The sequence below is a fragment of the Diadema setosum genome, chromosome 4 (assembly GCF_964275005.1).
Source record: "Diadema setosum chromosome 4, eeDiaSeto1, whole genome shotgun sequence".
NCBI lineage: Eukaryota > Metazoa > Echinodermata > Echinoidea > Diadematoida > Diadematidae > Diadema > Diadema setosum.
Genome location: NC_092688.1, coordinates 2,718,597 through 2,740,825, shown reverse-complemented (window position 1 = coordinate 2,740,825; position 22,229 = coordinate 2,718,597). Strand labels below are relative to the sequence as shown.

Here is a 22,229-nt window from a genome sequence, read left to right as displayed (position 1 = left end):
TTATATGCACAGCTAGGTAGAACAATTTAATAAACTACCTGGTAATGGTGGTAGAAAATCAATTTACCTATAACATTTCAATCCCACTCTGGAGTAGTTCCCAATGTAGCCCCTTTTGGACCTGTGCAGGGAGTTCCACCTATTTGGGCCCAGGTCTATGGACAGACTTCGTTCCTGCCTAGAACTGGATGATAATGACCGCACCGTCGAATCAGCACCTAACTCCGTCAGATCAGTCAGTACCGTGGCGTGGTGCTGGTCAGTGTGTTGGCGGTCAGGGTCAGGTTCCAGGAAGACATCTTCCTCTCCCTCGTCCAAGGCAAGGTGACTGGGGCTGCTGCTGGTGGTGGCGCCCTCTAGCAGGCTGGCGTTACGTTGCTGCTGTCGCTGCAGCTGGGCACTGGTGCTCCCGTCCAGCGTCATCTGCCGCTCTTGGTGGGCATCCAGTAGCTCCATGTAGTCCGTGGTCTGGTGGAAGACGTGACCGTTGTGGTAGAGGTACGCCGGACGTTTGGATGGGCTGTCGGGACCGCCACCCATGCCTCCTCCCCGGTGGTGAAGTTGGCCAGAGTGGTAGCGATGGCGACGGTCTCTTGACACCAGTTCCAGCTCAAGTCGGGCGTAGTAGTCCAGCTTACGCTGCAGCATCCGTGACATCCGGCCCAGGCCTTGCCAGAGGAAGGAGAGGAATGCCGCACTGGCCACGACGATGGCAAAGTCTGGTGGGAGAGAATGGAAATCAAACATCTCTCAAACCATTGAAGTACATGAACAATATGAATTACTTCTGAAGATCTTTAGACACGTACCAAAAGTGGAAATTTTCGCGCATTTCGGGCAACCAGAAACTAGCGCGAAAATAAAAGCATGCAAATATTTTTGCTTGCCATATGTTCCAGTTCTTGATGTCATGATTTCACGGAATTAAAAACATGTGAAACTCTTCTTACCCGACCAAGCACGATAAAGTAGTCGCGCGAAAATATCCACTTTTACAGTATAGCATACATGGCAACTGAGCAGTCATGATCACATTCATACATTATTATTTACACGTAAGATTTACACAAACACACAATGAGCACTCTGCTTTATAAATTCCAGTTTGGTGGCACTTGAAATTGAAGAAAACAAAGTGTGCCTTGGAATAAGGCCAGTACCAGTCCACTCTCTAATACAACCAACCTTGAACTTTCATACAAAGCACCTGGGCGTTTAAGTTTGTGACAAAGATGTTCTAAGCCATCTTTTCACTGCAGATGAAATCCACAGTCTCTCACCTGCTGTGCCCTAGGCTAGGACCAGGAGATTTCGGCCTTTGCCTACATAGCAAGACAGATGTTTTGTTGTTTTTTTTTCTTCTTCTTCTTCTTGTAATGTTTGAGTGACTGGAAAGTGAGAACATTGAAAGCATTAGGCCTATACTGGACTGTGATTTTGTGTATTGTGGTTTTATCCAATTCTTGCATATCCAGCAAAGGAAATGTCTTCAGTCACTGACTCAAAGCAAAGTTTGAAAAGAAGAGAAACTTTTTTAACATTCTGGTTAAGAATATACATCATGGGATATTGGGAAAAAAAAAATCCTCACGATGGCAAATGCCCCCACATTAAACATGTTACCAGGTACTCCAAATTTATGTGAGTAATGAGTTCTTTTGAATAAAGGTATTGTCATCCTTACATTATGACATTCTAAAAACGGTGACCTTACCCAATAAATAAGGCTACAGCATTTTGCTTTTGACAACAGATTAAACAGTACCAGGCACTGTCTACTACTCGGTATCTTTTCATTGCCTCTACCAGATGCATTCAGTGTACCATAATCTCTCCAATACACCCCAAGTTGGTGATAAGTTTAAAGGCATCATTTACCATTTGCACATGAAACAAAAACCCAGCATTAATGCTTCAAAGTAGTTCTAAAATGTGAGTTAGGGAGAGAAACAACCAATGTAAAAACTTTAATTAGTAAAATCAATATTAAGTATTTCTAAATATACAAAATGACAGTGAAAAGTTATAATAAAAATGTTTCTAGAATAAACCATCTACAGTTACATTTCATTGAGAAAAATAGTGATATCTCCTTATATTTTAGGTTTTTGCAAAATTCTTATAATAATACAAACGTATGGCAGGATGTTTCGTGACATAAAGTCTGACCTACACATATATGCATCAAATGTGATACTGTAAAATATGATATATTCGCGGCATGAAAATTTTGTGGATTCTTGCCAACGGCCTTTCTCGCAGCAAGAAATTTTCGCGAATTGCCACTGGCATCCAATGCATATTGTATAGGCAAGAACTTTCGCATGCATTTTAAGTTCGTGAATGTTGGCGCACGAGAAATTTGCGAAATCAAAATGTGCGCGAACATTCCTCATTTTACAGTAACTTGAACATTTTTGTAAATCACTGCTTCCAATGGTAAACAGGACCTTTAAAACTTGACGGTCCTTGAGGAGAAATTGGATGTTGGCTTGCATGAAATGATCTGAACGCTCAAGTTTATTTTCTCATGCCTTGTGTAACTACTGGAGAGTATTGAGTGTCAGAAATAATGGGGTGAAAGGTCAGAGGTTACGGACAAGCCTCATCCTTGTTGGGGGGGGGGGGGTGGAGAGTGGAGGAGCTGGAAGGGCAGTGTTTGCAAACAAAGCCTGTGATTGACAGCTCGAACAAAGGATGGACTGTTACATTTTAGAGCTCACATTGTTTCCATGGCAACTCATGTGGAAGAGGGGGAAAATGACAGAAAACAGGCAAATTCATTTCAAACATATCAATCTGTCTTCTTGCACCTGTTTTGCATGATGAAAATGTTCTTTTAGTTTCCATTAATTTAATATCCACATGTCCAACTCACTTTCCTATTTGCCTTTAAATAATCAAGTAATTAAAAATGCAAGCCTAGAATAATATTGATATCACAACTCTGTCATCAAGGGTCCAGTTGCATTATATTTTTGTGGGTTGTCATTTGTTATGACTGCACCTGTGTGACCCCACACAAAGATAACATGGGTGATACCAAGGAGGTACAAGAGTTCTCCCGTACCTTCTTGGCGATACCACTCAAAGGGTCCACTCTGTTCAAACAAGAAATGTAGGGCCTAGTGCGTATATAATTCCGTGAACTGTTTTTGTTTATAGTTTGCTATCATCTCACACAAGTGCTTTAAATCAAACTGAGTAGTACACTTTTCATTGATATGAGACATTGAAGTCATGGAATTTTTAAGTTTCAGGTGATTTTAGGAAACCATAGTTATGGTACATTGCATTGGTCACATCTACCTTATAACATTCTAATTTATGATGTAGTTACATGTACTTTATAGTCTTTATCTGGCAATGCATGTATACACTTCATTTCAAGAAAACAAAAATGTCAGGCATTGCACAGATATGGTGAAAACTCTCCCCAATAGTTTGCCAACACTAAGGGGGTGAGGGATGAATTCTACCATGAAAATCATGCCAAAATCCAAGGCCTTTCTGTTAAAAGTCATCATCTTGTGGGTTTTTGTTTGTGTGTATGCGCAAAGCTCGTCCAATTTTGTTCTGAATTTCACTAGAAATTATGACAAAATAGCAACAACAGAAACAGTTCCCCTACGTTCTCTTTACTCTCTGGTCCATGATCAACAAAAAGTTGAGTTGTATTCAGCTAGTATTAGGGGAAATGTTGTATTGTATAAAACAAGTGCTGGCATTTTGAGTAAAAAAGAAAAAAAGAAAAAATTGAGTGACAGATTTGTGAAGTGACTGTGGCTAAGGTCCCATCTGCCTGCTGAGACATGTACATTGTAGCTAGTCCTCCAAACAAAATAGGAAAAGGGGCTGTTTAGATAAAAAGTTGCTGGAAGTGGAACATGATTTTCATTAAAACAATTTTTTGAATTTTTCCCCTTTTTTATGTGTTCAGTATTGTAACTCCGCATGACATAATTTGTATATAAAATATCTAAAAATGAAATTGTTGGAAATTAATGATAATCATTAAGCAATGTTATAGGGCCTACATTATGATAGAATAAATCATATCAAATCAAATCAAATCAAATCATTAGGGAAAAGGCAGAGAATTGTCTCTCATTACTATGCTACTGTGCCTATAAAACCTTGGGATATTCCATCAGGTAACCCAATAATGACAGGTTAGATGAACATCACATTAAACAATGTGCCAAAAAACGCTGGATTCACCACAGGTTATCCCCACCTCTCCCCAACAGAATGCTTTCAACAATAACAAGATTACGCTCACAGCTACAATAGTTTGCCGCAAAAAATGGGGCAAGTTTTCTATGGTGCTACAGATAGAGCACCAACCGCAGGCAAGTGAAAAGTAAACACAGGGAATTCTGGCAAAGGATTTGAAAAAGGAAGGTAGCTTTATATTACATGACTACAATGTGTCACACCATCTGCACTCAAATTGGGATATACAGCCAACTACAGTGTATTGGCAGCAGGACCTGAGGACAGTGCACAAAACGGGTGCCCCTCTGAATGAAACGACAAAAAGACAGAAAGACAGAAAGAGAGAGATACAGACATACAGAAACAGACTGAGAGAAAAAAAAAAGATATTTTAAGAGAAGAAAAAGGCAGACAGAAAAGATAGACAGATAATGAGGGAAAGATATAAACGGGTGTAGACAGAAAGCTGGCCTGGGAATTTGCCCGACATAGCGACAACTTGTGCATGCAAGTTGTTTCTCCTTACTGACTGGTTCTGTAAAGAATTTAGATTCTAAAGGTAGGGAATCCCATTTGCATGCCTTAAATGAAGAGTTGTATAAATACAGTGGTATGTTGAAGAGAGTATCATTTTAGAAACTCCCATAAAGTATTGAAAGTGGAAGGTAACATTTAGTACATTTTTATTGACCGTTAGATTTTGAACTGAATATTTTTCGGGGCTCACCGTAAATTCCAGTACATTACTAGGCTACCTTTGCAGACCCATGCACAGCATGTGTGTCCATCATGTATATTTTGTGAAGAAAGTTCATCAAAACTTACAAGCATGTCTTTATAGATAAAAGATACAGAAGACTGCAACAAAAAGGACACACAGAACTACTGAGTACAAATTGTAGTTGAGTTTTGTGCATTATTCAAATTGTAGATAACTGTTGACTTCCAAATTTTTCAGCAGTGGCCTAAACAAGTCCCCTGAGGTTCATATTTAATGTTTTGCTGCATTTTGGGAGGTCTGTAAAAGGTATCCCCTACCTTTAAGTGTGCTTTGTTCACAGAAATAACCCTTAACAACCATAAAGTGGGTGGGGGGGGGGGAGGACTTGCCTTACCTAGCAACAACTAAAGGGCTTTTTACACTTGTAAATTTTTGCTTAGCCCCGGACTATCGGTGGGGCTAAGGGGGGGCCTTAGCCCCACCGATAGTACGGGACTATCCTTAGCCCACTTTCTGTTTACACTCGTTTTTGCCAAAGTGGGCTAGCCCCACCGATAGTACGGTACTATCTGGCCCTGCAAAATAGCAGGGGTTAGCACCGCAATTGCGGTGCTAGCACCGCAATTGCGGTGCCAAGCAAGTGAGTGTAAACAGAACGAAAAAATAATCCTGGGCTAAGCGACGGAGACGAAGTGCGACCCTCACTGACCAATCAGAAACGAGGTAATCAAGTGCTGCCGGTGCGTGCGTGTACGTGTACAGTACACAGCGTAATTATGAATATTCATGTGGTTTGGAAAGTCCAGGGCTAAGAAAGACGAGTGTAAAAAGGTCAGTTTTCTCCTTAGCCCCGGACAAGAGATAGTACGGGACTAATTGGCGAGTGTAAAAAGCTGAAAAAATTGGTACGGGACTAACGATAGTCCTGGGTCAGAGAAAGTCCGGGGTTAAGAAACACAAGTGTAAAAAGCCCTTAAGAGAATTCCTGCCTAGGGAGCAGGTGAGTGAAATGCTTCCTTGTAAATCATGAATTTGATAAAGATCAGCAACCCTTTATAAATTAAATTCTTTATAGATTAAGGAGATTAATCATGGCACATGTGTGTCCAACAGATATAGTCTTGAGAGTTAAATCTAATAAGGGAGTTACGTACTAGATATGGATGCTTCCTTTGGGTGATGGCACCATTTGAAATTCCTCACTTTTTTCACCTCTTCAATTCAGTGTCTTTGATGCAAATGTGCACCTCAACCAATTTGCTTTCAAACATTGCAAGGTGGGACAAGCTTTCACAGTAACAAAGAACATCTCTGTTCTCAGGGTATTCAAGTGATTTATTTTGATCCTCCCTTCCTCACTCAGTCTGCAATGGTGTAGAAGAGAAAGAGAGTGCACAGTGTCGTGGTGACAGAGATCATAAGAAAACTGCCATATATGAGTCACAAGCCCCAATCTCCAATGTGCAGTGGATCATTATAGAATGTTATATTAGGCCCATTCATACTTTCAACAGTGTACGTGGGTGAAATAATGCATTACCTATGTGCTATTTTTTTTTAATGCCTTATCATGACATATCAAAACACCACCCACCACACTTTGGTGCATTCCTCCGTCACACGACTTGTCACAATTCCTGTCTTCTCTCTACAGGAGATATTGCGTATATGCGCGGTGCTTTACTCAGAGAGGCGTACTTTACTGACCATTATTATGCACCATCATATTTCGTAGAAGAGAGTAGTTCCAACTGAAATATCATAGTATCTACTGTAAAGCGAGATATTTTCGCAGCATGAAAATTTTGCGAATTGTCACTGGCATCCAAAGGCAACACGTAGTGTAGACAAGAACTTTTGCGTCCATTTTAATTTTGCAAATCTTGGTGCTCGCAAAAAATGCATATTGATATGAATACTCATTGCTTTATAAAGTAATGGCGCAGTATTTTGCCAATGACACTAATGACAACAAATTATTGTGATAGTATACTGTAAAAGTGGAAATTCAAAAATAACAGCACACAAATATTTTTGCTTGCCATATGTTCCAGTAGTTGATGTCATGATTCTGCAGAATTAAAAACACGCGAAACACTTCTTACAAGATGTAACCGGCCTAACGTGAAAAATTAGTCACACGAAAATACCCACTTTCACAGTATTCAATACCACAGTAATTCCCACATGATTGCACCTATGTGCTATTATGACAGGGCAGGAATCTTGCCTTTGAAAAAACAGCTCAGCAGAGTTCATGCCCTTGCTACTTTTCAAAAAAAGTAAATTCGTCCCAAACAAGATACGTGTACCATACCAAACCATAATACAACAAAGTTCCTGCCAATCTCCTTTAAAAGAAGAAAGAAAAAAAGAGAGAAAAAAAGATAAAATTTCCATCTGCTAGTCACATTACTGTCAACAACTGCCTGGTGAAATTTGCCATACACAATAATAATCTGCACTGAGCCAATATTTTGTACAGCCTGGCTTCCCTTCCACGAGTGTTGGTGGAAATTCCATCCCTGAGACGAGCGAGTGTCTGTGAATTCCATCGGTTGACGCAGGAATATTCCAACACTAGCCTCAGGAATTTTATTTGTGGGTTCAATGTGAGGTTGAAGGGCCACCAATATGTTTTTTATTTTTTGTTTTTTTGTTTCGTTTTTTCAAGGAAGGTACTGAAAGTGCCTTTTCACATGAACAACTGTGATTAGTAATGGCAGATCGCTGGGCTATAAAGTTCATATCAATGATCTGACCAGTAAGCATCAAATTGTTGCCCATTTCAGATACTAGTTTGAAGAATGTAAACAAATCTGCTGGTTTCCTCATCTACTCTTATTCAAGGATATTTTCCATGAAGGCCTAGAGGGGAAGACACTATTAAATTCATCCCAATTAAATACATTTCAGTACTTGACTTTGTACATCAAAGAACTTTTGCAATGCCCACCAAGCCATCAGGGAACTGTGCCAGATTCAACAACACGCACACACAAAAAAAATATAACTAATAACTTGACACTAAGAAGACGCATATAAATATGTAGCAATAAAAAACAACATTAAAATAAACCAAATTAGCAGTAGATCATTTTAAAAGATACATGTACTATATCAGTCAACAGTTTCCATGTTTGAATTTCACAGTCAACCAGTACATTAATTATCAAAATGTGTGTTTTTCCTAAAGTATGTGCCTATGTTTTTGATTGACCGACTTCAGTCTCACAAAATGCCAAAGCATTTTAACACTTGACGGTATCTTTACTTCAAAACCAATTTTCTCAAAACTTTGAAAGCTGTAGGACCTATGCATTTCATATGTCTGGTTGGGGCTTTTATGGGATTGATAGGTTTTCAGTGATAATGCACAAGGAATTTACATGATCACTAAAGCAGACTTTAAGAGACTGCATAATTTCGACATTAAAAATCAATAGAGCAATGTCAAGCCACTTTATCTGGCTGTCATGACGACAACCTAGAGCACTCATCACCACAGTCCTCATTTTCAGCTGCTTTACCCCACTCTCCTCATCTTAAAGCCACCATTACCCTATCCGCCTCCCACTTCCCCCACCACATTTTGCAAATAAAAGCTATTATCTTTAAATAAGCACAGTAAGCACACACAAAAAAAAAACACACACACACAAAAAAAAAAACCTTTTGAGAGCTGCTAAGTAGATTTCTGGCTCCGTTCTAACAAACACTAACCTATGATGGCGTCTCCAGTCCATTTATTCACAACCAAGTGCTCCACTTCTGTTGCCAGGAAGAAATAGCTCTGAAAAGACAAAAGAGGAGCATACGGCTTCATATCAAAATCAATCATGTTGAAGTGATTGGGGGGGGGGGGGAGCAGTAGAATACAAAAAAAAAAATCTCTTTTATCCATCAGTATACAGGTCTCACCATTTCCATGGCAATGCACTTACCTACTTCATTTGGCTGCATATCAAAAAGGGAAAGCCTCTATCACCTTCTCATTTCAACATAAATTTCTTCTACGTAGGTATGCAAGACACATGTCATCTAGGGCCTACTTGCTGTATGTAGTCCACATGCACCAGCTTGGGTGCGTAACTTCATGACAAGGACATACTATCAAAGATGTACAAAATAAAGAATCCACTGCGGATATGAACACAATATTATGGCCTATGTGTTGTGCACTTTTATACATGAGCTACATGTATAGATGTTTCTTTTTTATTTTTGTGTTGCTTTTTTAAAATAATCCCTGAAGATAAAATGTTGCTCCAGACTTCCAGACATCATTTTAAAATGGTACACTTGGTAAAGCTTGAGATGGTCTCTTGTACTATCTAAACTTACACATGCATCTTCTGCAAGATTATGAAATAATCAAAGATGTGCTGTACCAACACATTTTATGCTGTGAAGTAGACTTTACACATAAGTTTCTTTTTTTTTTTTTGTGGTGGGGGAGGGATGGATACCAAAGTTTACATTGTGTTCATGTGGTTTTATTTGTGTTTTTATGTGATATTCAATGTTTCAAAAGTAGAAGTCAAATCAAATCAATGAAATCGAAATCACAAAAAAGAACGTGCACGAACATGGCATTCAGCACTTGTAGGCTGGCCACGGATAACATTCTCTCTAAACTAGGTGACATTGCAGATCGTGATTAGAGATAATATAAAGTTTTGGTATTACCTCAAAAGTTTCCCTGAATTTCCTTGTCTTAGTTTGTGTTTCAGGTTAAAGTACCTTTCATATAACTAACACTGTGAGACTTACTCGCCCCAAAGTGCTCTCGTGTCTTAGTAATCATTCAATAATGGTTTCGTACCAGAGCCGCCGCCATATGGCGGCGGCGAGGTAGTACACGTATTGTGCGAGATAACTGCGACCAGCAGCGTGCAGCCCCATACGCATACTGTGTAGCTAACTGTGACCAGCAGCCCCATACGCATAGCTAAGTGGGGCTTCGCATTGTAGCTTACAGGATCATGACAGATTTAGTATCGCGGGTAAATATCAACTTAAAATCCAAAAATTTCTTCAATTTGAAGACTTACCAGTTAAGTTGAAGTATTGAAAACAGGCTGTGGGCAACGTTTGGTTTTGCCAATAGTCCCTTTCTGTTCGAATTGATGAACGAATGTGACTCGGTCGAGAGGACCTTGGGAGAGCTACACTGAATTGACGGCCAGTGCATGCGCACACAAACATCTTATCCGTTCATGGATTTGAAATTTGTTTGCATGTGATGTGTGCGTATGCGCTGGTCGTAGTAATCAGTGTATTTAGCTCTCCCAATGTCCTCTCGACAGAGTCACATTCAGTCATCAATTCGAACAGAAAGGGACTATTGGCAGAACCAAACGTTGCCCAAAGCCTGTTTTCAAGACTTCAACTTAATTGGTAAGTCTTTAAATTGAAGAATTTTGTGGATTTTAAGTTGATATTTACACGCAATACTACATCTGTCATGATCCTGAATGCTACAATGCGAAGCCCCATTACGCTATGCGTATGGGGCTGCTGGTCGCTATGCGTATGGGGCTGCTGGTCGCAGTTAATTGCATGATTACTAAGAAATGAGAGCACTTTGGGGCAAGTAAGTCTCACATTGTTAGTTATATGATAGATACTTTAACCTGAAACACGGAAATTCAGGGGAACTTTTGAGGTACCAAAACTTTTTATTATCTTTAAAGGTGTGTGCATTATGATATTCAATCCCTGCCAACCACAAAATGTGTTTACAGAGTAGTTCCTGCCACAACATCGAACAATGCAAGCTAAATGTCGGTCTGTGCCTTTAATAGCTGCCAAACTGAGAAAACTATGAAGTCAATGTTGGTTTGGGACATGACCCCTTTGCACTGTGCATGCAGACAATGTGTACTACATGTCATGTGATTCCAAAGCTTAACTTGAAGCAGACACACGGGAAGAAAGTTAAAAAGAGCAAAAACAAGAAATGACTTTTATTTTCAAGGTTTTTGGGTTTTGTTTTTTTTAGCACATTGTGAAAGACAAGCAAGAAAAAGGAAATCACAATTCTCTCAACATCATGTCAGTACTGCCATATCCTTGGAGATCCTGACACTCAGTTCCCATGAACACTAGACAAATAATCACACAAAAACCGCATTCACATTGCCCAAATGTTCCGGTGTTGTATCGGTGTTGTACAGCTGTTGTACAGGGACGGATTGCAATGTGAAGGCACACACTCTGTCACAGACTACAATGGTGTGGTGCATCGCGGTACAGTCCCGTAACATTCTGTCACTAGGGTGCGTCACGTTGCAACACCAATGTTGCAAGGTGACGGATGGCAATGTGAATGCATCCAAGTGCAGTATACACTGTAACTCCATTGCAAAAAGTTCGAAAGGTCAATCATGCTACTTTAACAGTCTTGAGAGGGCTTGTCATTTTTCTATGAAAGACGTTTTTAATATAATGGAACATATATAGCTAACAATGTAAAATAAGTTCTGAAATTAATTGAAAAAGACTATTCATGCTTGACAAGAAAAGTTTGGTTATTCATATTTTAATTTAGTAAAGTAGGTGATACATCACGAGCCTGGTCCACACTGGCCAGATTTTATTTGTGCTGCACTTGTGGATCTCAGGAGATTTCTTTTTAGTTGTATTTTTATTTTCTATCTTTTTATATAGGCAACATCCTCAATCGACAAGAGGCAATGATTAAAACATGTGCTCTACTGCTGGATGAATGTGGCAAAGTGAATGCACTATCATGGGAAAGCACCAGAATTGTTTCGAGACAGCGCGAGCAATGTGAATGCATATTTTGTTACAGGACTGTTGCAGTGTTACACCTAGGCAGTGTCTCGGTGAAACACCAGTTAAATGTTTTATACCCCTTTCATATTGGCCAAAAACACGGCACGTCCTCCGGAGGATGTGCCAGACCACTGTCAATATGAAAGCTTGACTTGGCGTGCACACAGCACGAACAGTGAATGAACACGGCGTGAAGTTTGTGCTAGACGCTGCCAATATGAACGGACACGGCATACAACCGGAACCGGAAATCTTGGATAAACACAACTGCAAGCGCACTATTACATGTGTGTGCTTTTGTCAACGTACAATGATCATTTATTTATTGTATATTCCGATACAGAGGTATCAAATTTGTAAGAACAATGAATATTGAATAAAAAATAAAATATGTGTCGACATCAAAATATTATAGTTTGTTTTAGTTATGTCTGAACAATTTTTACAATCATTTCACGTGTAAAATTGCAAGGCTGCGCTAGAATACTGACGACTGCCGTCAGTGGCTATACATACACTGTACTGATTGCTGTCAGCTGTAAAATGGTGTACTGTTGTAATGCATTTGGAAAATTCGTGGATTCGGCATTTTGGTGGACTGCCAGACTGTCGCTTTCATGAAAAAAGCGTGGGAAGCTGGCCGCAAGTAATCACAGGACCATGTCCCGAGCGGGTTGCTATTAAAAAAAAACGTGTGCCAAGTTCGTGCCATACGTGTTCGAGATCAATATGAAAGGGTATTATGGGCTGTACCTCGTGTTTACATAAGGATTTGGGAGGGCAGTCACGCCGTGTTCATCCCAGACTCAAGTCTGGCATGACATCCGAGGATGCCAATATGAAAGGGGTATTAGACAATGTGAATGCGGTACTGGAGACAATCTTCTAGTGAAAGACTGAAGTACAGGGGAGCTGCCACATGCAGTGGATGCAAAAATGTCAAAAATTTGATGTCACACTATCAGCTGACACGCCTCAACATACCAATGCCACACAGTAATCTCAGCCAGGAGTTTTCCACAGTGTGCTGGAGCAATTTAACCACATTTAACCGCAACTTTATCAAACTGCCCTGCAATAACACACTTGTATATCATGTCTGCATCTGATTGAAGTTTAGATGTATACATTACATTGTAGGTCACATTTTGATCTGTTAACATCATTCAGTAAATTAATGAATAAACAACAGAATTTCACTATTAACTTGACCCACGACCTCTATCACATATTTTTGTGCTAATCATGTTATCGTCTGCTTAATGTTGTCTTCTGGAGTTTGTAAAACACCTCCTGATACGACCTTCACAGTGAGATTTCACACTGAATACTTTTGCTTCATCTTCATCAGGCTTTGCTTCTAAATCTGATGACTTCATGACCCTTTGATACTTTGCTCTCGGTATGAAATGTGATGACATAACATTAATAAACACAAATACAACCCTCCGCAATTGAATCATTTCTTTATTCAAGAAAATGTTCAACATACAAAACCAGGTCAATTATCAATTTAGATAATTGCAGGTATACATCAAAATATATAAATCACATTTAAAGAACATGAATATAATATACATGACAGGCGTGAAATTAATGCTCCGATACCAACAATATAACATTTAACACTAACAATCATTAATAAAATAACAATTATATCAATTCCATTTTTTGTATAAACCAAAAATATATTCGTACAATCATGCAGACTTTGAAACATTTCACGGGGGATTTAACTTTATGAGTCTCCATGTGAGGTTTTCTTTCTCAAACAGTAATAACTCTGAAAATTGTGGCTCTATCTTTTCCTTCCAATATTTTGCAACATCATTTTCTAATATTTTGTGTATTATCTTCTTTACTGACAAGAAAATTATTAGTCAAGGCTAGGCCCTACGGCCTACATAAACTGAGTAAAACCAGCTTCTTACGTAAATGGTAACACAGCTATGTGTATGATGTCTTGTATCTCATGCTATTTTGGCTGTCTTGGTATCAAGATATCAACTTTCTTTTCATTTTCTCATGCATACATACAAACTATAGGTTAATACATACACACTAGAAGCAAACTATAGATTAATACATACACACAAGCATAGATATTGTATGCATATTTCCAGATACACATTACATGTAGGCCTACATGTACTGTATGTGGTTATGTGTACATTCATAAATTAACATAAAATACACCTTTGTAAATGTACATCTGATGTATAAACATACAATGTACTATCATGAACATCTCTTCATTCATACATGCATACAGTTGTAAGTAAGATAGACATCTATAAAGATTTCTTATTTCATTTTTGGGTAAAGCAGTAATGAAATAATTGGAAGCTTGTGAACAAGACTGAGCACTACACTATCCAGGTTACACGTACACCAAACATCCAGGGTACAAGTGTTTAATACGAGAATGCCACTTTAGATTACAATCTACAAGAATGCTACTTTAGATGGCATACCAACCCTTTCACTGGTTCTAACTTCCTCTTATCCAACACTGCTCTAGTATTATGCTTTTATTTGCGTCTTTGCTTTCATTCAGCTACGGTATTTGCCTATTTTCCTGAAGGTAAATTTCTTTCTTGATATTACCTTTACGACTCACCTTTTCTACTACAATATTTCTTTACTTTAGAATAAAAAAAATAAGACTTTAAACTAGAGAAGCACTCTGAGAACACAGACCTCCACCAAGCATACAGCTCATTTCCACCACTGATCTTGTTCTTCCATAGGGATACATGTATCAGTGATTTCCACCCATACATACTTAAAGCAATGTGTGCCAAAAGTCGCCCGATTTCCCAATATAGAAGTCTTTATTGTTATGTCATAAACCCTCAGCTGCACGGCGCACCTCGCTCTGGCAGAACTAGAGCACGTACTTTAGTGCGCGCATGCAAACCTCAATACACGCGGCCTGAACTCCCAAGTTCATTGACCCTACCTGCCAAAATTTTAAAAATCCTTCGTAAATTCCCCCAAAATTCTCAGATCTCTACCAAAATATAATCATCTGTTACTTGTATCATTCTAAACCTTTAATGGAAGTTTCATCCAAATCAGTTACCTACTTTTTGAGTTATTTTGCACACGGACAAACTAACTAACTATTAAACTAACAAACAAACACACAAACCAACGGTAATGAAAACATAACCTTCTCCCTTGGCGGAGGTAATAAAAGATATAAGACTGTCAAAATGAGGTCTCGACAAATCTTGGTGTCACCTGACCTATCAATAACAAAGCTTGTTCCTTTCTGATTTTGTCTCTTTCTGGCAGCGACAGATTTGTGGGAAATCCATCAATTACGATTTTCTGGAAGTCAAGAGTTGTTGGGACAGGCCCAGTCAATTTCCTCTGTCAGCCTTAAGGGTGGGATCACTTTGCACAAAATACAAAACACAGTCAGGTCAGGGTTGTGTTTGGTTCCATTCCATGGTTCAATTCCGCTGTGTCCAATTTGACTTCATCTGGTTCTCGCAGAATCTGCCCCCCCCCCCCCCCCCCCGAATGTTTCACCCGTTGAGGATGAGTCTGGACTTTAATCAGGCAGGGGTCTATGGGAAATGTATGTTGTAGCAAAACCATCCCATCCTGGACATATACTACATATACTACATAGGCTCATTCACATAGAAAATGACTACTTCTAAACAGATGTTCAATACATGTAATATACCCAACACCCTGAATTCATGCATAAACTGTAGGCCCTAATTCAAATTCAACTGACATTGACAATAATTCATTTTTTTCTCTCTTCATTTTTTTTTTTATTTGGGGGGGGGGGGGGGGAAGGGGATAACTGTTACTCAAGCAAGTCTTACCAGTGGCTCTCAAATGACCTTAATGTAATCTCTTTAAGCTGGCTGGTCAGACACAATGCCTGTGTGTCTCTCCATCTCAGACAGATAGAAACTTCATTACGTATACTCCCTATTCAGACACAAGCCAGTTTATACCAAAACTCGATAAAGAAACGACGTACACGTGTATAAGGAATCATCGTATAGCCGATAGACCGTTCAGACGCTAATTTCGACCATTCCGGAAAAACGTTGTATAGATGAGCAGTTTCTCACTGTGCATGTTGTTATGGCCATGAATGACAGGTACAAGGTCACCTTTCGTGCTCGCTCCCATAAAGCCCCGCCCAGTTATACAGTTCTATGGTCGCCATACGTTCAGACGCACAATGCACACGATGGAATGCTGATTCGTTATCGAGTTCTAGTTCGAAACGATGCTCTGACCGTCGTTTCGCTATACGTCATTTCGTTATACATCGTTTCGTTAGTCAGCGTTCAGACGTATAAATTCATCATATAGCTATATCGTTTTGGTATAGCTATACCATTCTAGTATAAATTTTTTTGCGTCTGAATGCCCTGATTGTAAACACACAAAATCAGTGTATTATGTGTGTGTTTTCTTATCATGCTCTCTTAAAGGTCTTGTTTATCTTTGGGCGCAGTGATTTAAAAAATGTTCAATATATCACTTTTGATGCATATGTGTAGGTCAGTTCACAAAATATCCTGCCATATAGAATTTTTGCAATAAAGCCTAAAATATAAGAAGATATCAGCATTTTTCTCATTATACCATAACTGTAGATGGTTTAGTCTGGAAACATTCTTATCATAACTATTGTTCACATTTTGTATACTTAACAATACTTAACATCGATTATACTGCTTCAAATTTCTCCCATTGGTTGTTTCTATCCCTAACTTACATTTTAAAACTATTTTAAAGCACTAATGCAGGGTTTTTATTTCATCTGCAAATGGTAAATTCTGCCTTTAATATTCAGTATGCTATGCTTACATTGTATGTTTCCTCTGGTTCTTGATAAGTATGGATGGGTTCTGGACACTACAAAACAAAATGATAGTGGACTTACCCACCTTTTTTTTTTCCATTAATTTGGGATACTTATTATTGCATTATATGTAGGAAACCTTAAAAGAACATCTAAATCTCGGCACTGAATCCCTATGATGAATTTTGCTCCAAGGATAGCTCCATACATCCCACTAAGTTAAATCCATGATTTTCTCTCTTCCCCTCCCACTCTTTCTCTACTATTAAATACCCCTTTCATACCAGACGCTGAACAGTGGATGACGTCTGGAGGTCGTCCACTGTTCACCCTAGACCACTGTTGGTATGAAAGGGTTAGTGAAAAAGACACCAGGGTGAACAGTGGATGAACAATGGACGAAGAGTGGATGCGATGCGTGCTAGACCATCTACATGTAGCAAGAACAGTGGATCAAACAGCATGGATGAACACTGGATGTCATTCCGGTATAAAAGGTCTCGCCTGCACGAACAGTGGATGTCGACCAGAACCGGAAATCCTACACCATAAGCGCTCTCTTTGTATTACACACAATAAATTTACGTGTACACACAATTCACTTTACAGTATGCATGCATGCATGCAATTCAAAGCAGGTAATGACACTTAAATCAGTGATGACGATATTGATAGTCTGTAATAGATTATTAAGGGCCCTGTTTTATGAAGAGTTATAATTGATTATAGTTGATTTCTATCATAAGTCTATGGCAGCCCGTGTTGTAAGGAAATTTAAAATTGATTTATTTGATAAAACAGGGCCCTGAATTGTGTGATTTTGACCTTTTGATCTTAAAAGCCCTTATCAATATTTTGACTTGATTTTAAGGATGTAATATACCTGCAGTAAGACAGGAAAAGACAATTTTAAAAGAAAACGTATGCCAAGCTCACCCGAGCGCACTCTAAACTAGCCTCATGTATGAAACGGTGCTCTGCCAGCACCTCGTGTTTACTTATCACACCCCAAACATCCATCTAGAGTGCGCTGGGGTGACGTCTGGAGAAGTTTGGTATGAAAGGGGTAATGGTCTCTTTTACTCTTGTCTTGGACTTTGTCAAGCCACTATTCAGTAAAGGAGCTCAGCCCTACATCCTGATCATTCTTGAAATCACAATAACCTACTTGGGATTCAACCTTTTCAGTGGAGGCACATGAGCTTAATTTGCAACTGCATGTGAAGCAGAGTAACGTTTACTTGATGAAGAGGAGAATTTTCCAAATGAACAAATATCCAAAATTGCTTCCCACAGATTGCACTCTAGTCTGTCCCTTTAATAGAGGTATTATTTATCATTTGCAGATGAACAGAAACCCCACTTCAGTGCTTCAGAATAGTTTGAAAACTTGAGTTAGGGATAGAAACCAGTGTAAACATGTTAATCATTAGTCAATGTTAAATATTGTTAAAAATACAAAATGTGAACAGAAGTTATTTAAAAATTGTTTCTAGAATAAACCATTTATAATAAAAATGGTTGGAATACTGAGAAATTAAGTGATATGTCCCTATATTTTACGCTTTATTGCGAAATGTTCATATGGTAGGATGTTTTGTGATTCAACTAAACCGACACATATGCATCAACTGTGATAACTCAAACATTTTATAAATTACTGCTCCCAATGGTAGGCCTAAACACCTTTAATATTTGGCAGACAAACCTAGAAGAGATCCTCTGTATGCCAGATGACCACTCATGGATAGGGTACATCTACTGTATACGCCAATTATTTTGCGAGGTTTTTTATTTTCGCGAATTTTGCGAGTCAGCTGCTATTAACAAAATTAAAAACACGCGAAAATATTGACTCTAATGCCGATATGCATGTGACGTACGCGTATACATATTCTCCGTTCAGTACAGGACTCCACGATCGCGAAAAAATTGCTGGAAGTCTTGATTCGCGAAATATATGGTGTATACAGTACTCTATCACATGCCGCTTAAAGGTTCTGTTTACCATTTTGGAGTGACCTCAGGGATCACTCGAAGATTTTGGAGTGATCCCTGAGGTCACTCTTAAACGAGTGAAAATGAAAATTTCCACACAAAATTCACTCCAATTTCACTCTAAATTCACTCTTTTTTGTATTCACTCCTTCAATAGTGAATATTTTCACTCGATTTTTTTTTGTTGTTGAGAGTACCAGGCTTATTACACATCATGCTCTCGCTTCACAGACCAGCTCTGTACATATCAAACAAAAATATCAGAATTACATGAGTAAAGAAATCTACAGAAAAGATTTCCTCTTCCAGACGCTTGCAGCTCTGTTAACAGTCCGACATTATTCCTTAGAGACAGAAAGTTGAAGGAACTATCACCATTCTATTTGCAGAAGCACACCTTAAACACACAAGTTTCAGATGACTCACAGTTGTTGCCAAGAAATGCTCTTTTGGACAAAGGGTTACATCAACACTCTTGCCAGCTTCCTTGTTGGTAGTAATCCTTCTCAGAGAAATTCTTGTATTTTGACAAGGAGTGGTTCAAACTGAGGAGCTGGAACGAAGTGAATGTTTGGGACAAGCACACCATGGGTAACCACAGGAGCCTTTTTTAAATCATTATTGATGCTGAGAGGAGAAAAGAGTAGGGGGGGGGGGGGAGAACTTTTCAGAAATTTAGATCACTCAATGACAGAGAAATATAATGCTTCAGACTTGCCAATGGACCCAACAATGCAGGAAAAAAATGCTTTAAAGCACATCACAAATTTACCGGTAACCTTTTCACAGCAATGAGCAGGGCTTGTTAAAAAAATGAAGAAAAAAAAAATGTTCTAAGTCACTTCCTGCAATTTGCTATGATTGTTACCCCAACTGGAAGCTTACAGAGCAGGGCGCAACTTGAATTTTTTACAATTTATTATTAATATTAAGCAAAGAATTAGAAAAATTGAAAACACATCTTTTTACAGTCTGAAATACTGTAACAGACATGAAACTCGGTACTATTGGGATTTGGTACAAGAGTAATGATGAATTCTATTATAGTCTTTTCTTTTATTGAGTGCATAGGGACACAATAATAGTAACTCTACTGCACTATAAGCATTGTTTAATAATAATAAGAAGAAGAACAAAAAGAAGAAGAAGAAGAATATTATCATTCTTATTATTCTTAAATTTTTATTATTAGCAGTATTATTATCATTATTATAGAACATTATTATTATTACTATTATTATTATTATTATTATTATTATTATTATTATTATTATTATTATTATTATTGTTATTATTATTATTATTATTATTATTATTGTTATTATTATTATTATTATTATTATTATTATTATTATTATTATTATTATTATTATTATTATTATTATTATTATCATTATTATTTAACTAACTATCCTGGTACTCTCATTGAAATAAGCCTTAAATACTAATTGAACAATTCTGTGCTGCCACCACCTGAATGTGGTGGCAGACATGAGCCCGGACATACAGTGTAACATTATGAGTAAAATGATAAACACAGAAATATATAGACAGTTAATGTGGCATGAAATGTGTGAACATTTCTAAAGTGCAATGATTCAAATTTTTACAGTAATTCATGGCCCTTCTGGTTCAAGGAAGTGCCATCAACATTTCAAAAAGATGCAGGTAGACCAAGACCTCCAATGTAGGGACTACAGTATACTACATGTAAGTGGCTTTAGCCTTGTGGGAAGCAATTACTTTATAACAGGTGAGAATAAGAATGTACAGCATTAGGATAAATCTGCATTCCAAATCCCTTTATACGATGCCTACCAAGTTTTGCGTGATGATCATGAGTCTCACGGAAATGTAATAAGAACACCTTCCATCAATATCCCTTGGTGCAACTGTAGTCTCATTGAGCCAACTTTGAAAAGCAATAATCAACTGGGTTGCCCTGTTTCTTAACCACCTCTTCCTGCATACATTCAAATGAACTGCTTCTCAATCTACAGAAGATATTTCAGTCATCAGAGCTTTGGATCTGTAGGGCCCAGCTTTGGGACCTGAAGGAATCATGCTGGGTTACTGCTGCTACTGCTGCAAGCAACTCTTATCACTCACTGGGAATGCATGAAAGGCACATCTTAAAGGAATCATAGAGTTTTGGTTGAGATCTAATTTGAGGTTTCTAACATTTTTGGGTGAGATAATGAGAAACCTCTTATGAAATATGAAAGAGCATGTGGTTCCATGAGGAATTCAATATTCATTTGATGAAAATTGGTTTTGAAATGGCTGAGATATCCAAAATAGAGCGATTCTAATAAAGTGTGGGACCTACACTTTATTACGATCGCTTTGTTTTACTTTGTTTTTGGATGTTTCAGTTATTCCAAACCCAATTTTCCTCAAATAAACTTTGAATTCTTCTTAAAATGGTATGCTGTGTACTATTTCATAGGTGTTTTCTTGGTATCTTGCAAAAACTAAAAAGCCCAATTCTCATCTCTACCAATACTGTACTATCCCTTAACAGATCAACAAATTTTTATCTATTTATCATTATCATCATTATCATTATCATTATTATTATTATTATTATTATTATTATTATTATTATTATTATTATTATTATTATTATTATTATTATTATTATTATTATTATTATTATTATTATTATTATTATTATTATTATTATTATTATTATTATTATTATTATTATTATTATTATTATTATTTAAGTGCCCACCTCTTTGGCCTTGTCTAAAGGATCAAATGTGATCATCCTAAAACTTTAAGCCACTGAGGACAAGTCCTGAGTATACTGGGGCAGGGGTCTATGGGAAATATGTGTTGTAGTAAAATAAGACCCCGTTTACAGTGCGAGGCTCGGCCGCGGCCGAGCCGCGGCCGAGCCCAGCCCCGCTTCAGTGTAAACGCGCAAAAGGCCTGGCCTCGCATTTGGCCTCGCTCTGGAGGTGGTCTCGGCCGCGGCCGAGCCGCGGCCGAGCCCTGCCCCTTCTTGGTGTAAACGCAAACTGGGCCAAATGCGCGGCCAATTGCGCGGCCAATTTTAGTCTGGCTTCCAAACCCTCTGCCTGTATCTTTCGCTATTCAGGATATTAACCCCCTCAACGTCGAAAACTAGTATAGTTTAAGGTGGTTTTGTCCTGCAAAGGATTTTTTCCTTCGGCAAAGGCCTTTGCCCGAACGGCGACTTCGTCGCCACGGAATTCATTTGGCAAAGGGTCTGAAAACCAGACAATACCAAATTGCGTTTGTTAACAAGCAGAGTGCCACTACGACAAAATATTGAAAGGTTTGAATCAAAAGCGCGGCCGAGCCCAGCAGTGTAAACGGACAAAATTGCGAGGCTCGGCCGCGCAATTGAGGCCGGACTCGGCCGTGGCCGAGCCGCGGCCGAGCCCGGCCCCGCACTGTAAACGGGGTCTTAGTCCATCATAAACAAGTTAAAGATCAATTTTTCTCTACCCATAGACAGAATACACGTGCAATATACGATTAACATTATGTTGTAAAAACCAGTAGTCCACAGTCCATCAAGATCTTCAGAGATGCAAGAATGATTCTTGGGGAAAATTTGGTGACAGTCTAACCAGGCATTTAAATCTACATGTTCTAGTTTTCACTGACTGT

General features: G+C 38.5%; 1 protein-coding gene across 1 annotated transcript in view; it reads right to left on the bottom strand.

Annotated features, from left to right (window-relative positions):
• Positions 1–22,229, bottom strand: part of LOC140226757 (uncharacterized) — a 36,854-nt gene that overhangs the window by 2,665 nt on the left and 11,960 nt on the right. The window contains exons 2-3 of the mRNA XM_072307187.1: positions 8,663–8,732; positions 68–719 (exon numbers count right to left, since the gene is read on the bottom strand). Coding sequence (XP_072163288.1) covers positions 68–719; positions 8,663–8,732 — 722 coding nt within the window. The remainder of the gene's footprint in view (positions 1–67; positions 720–8,662; positions 8,733–22,229) is intronic.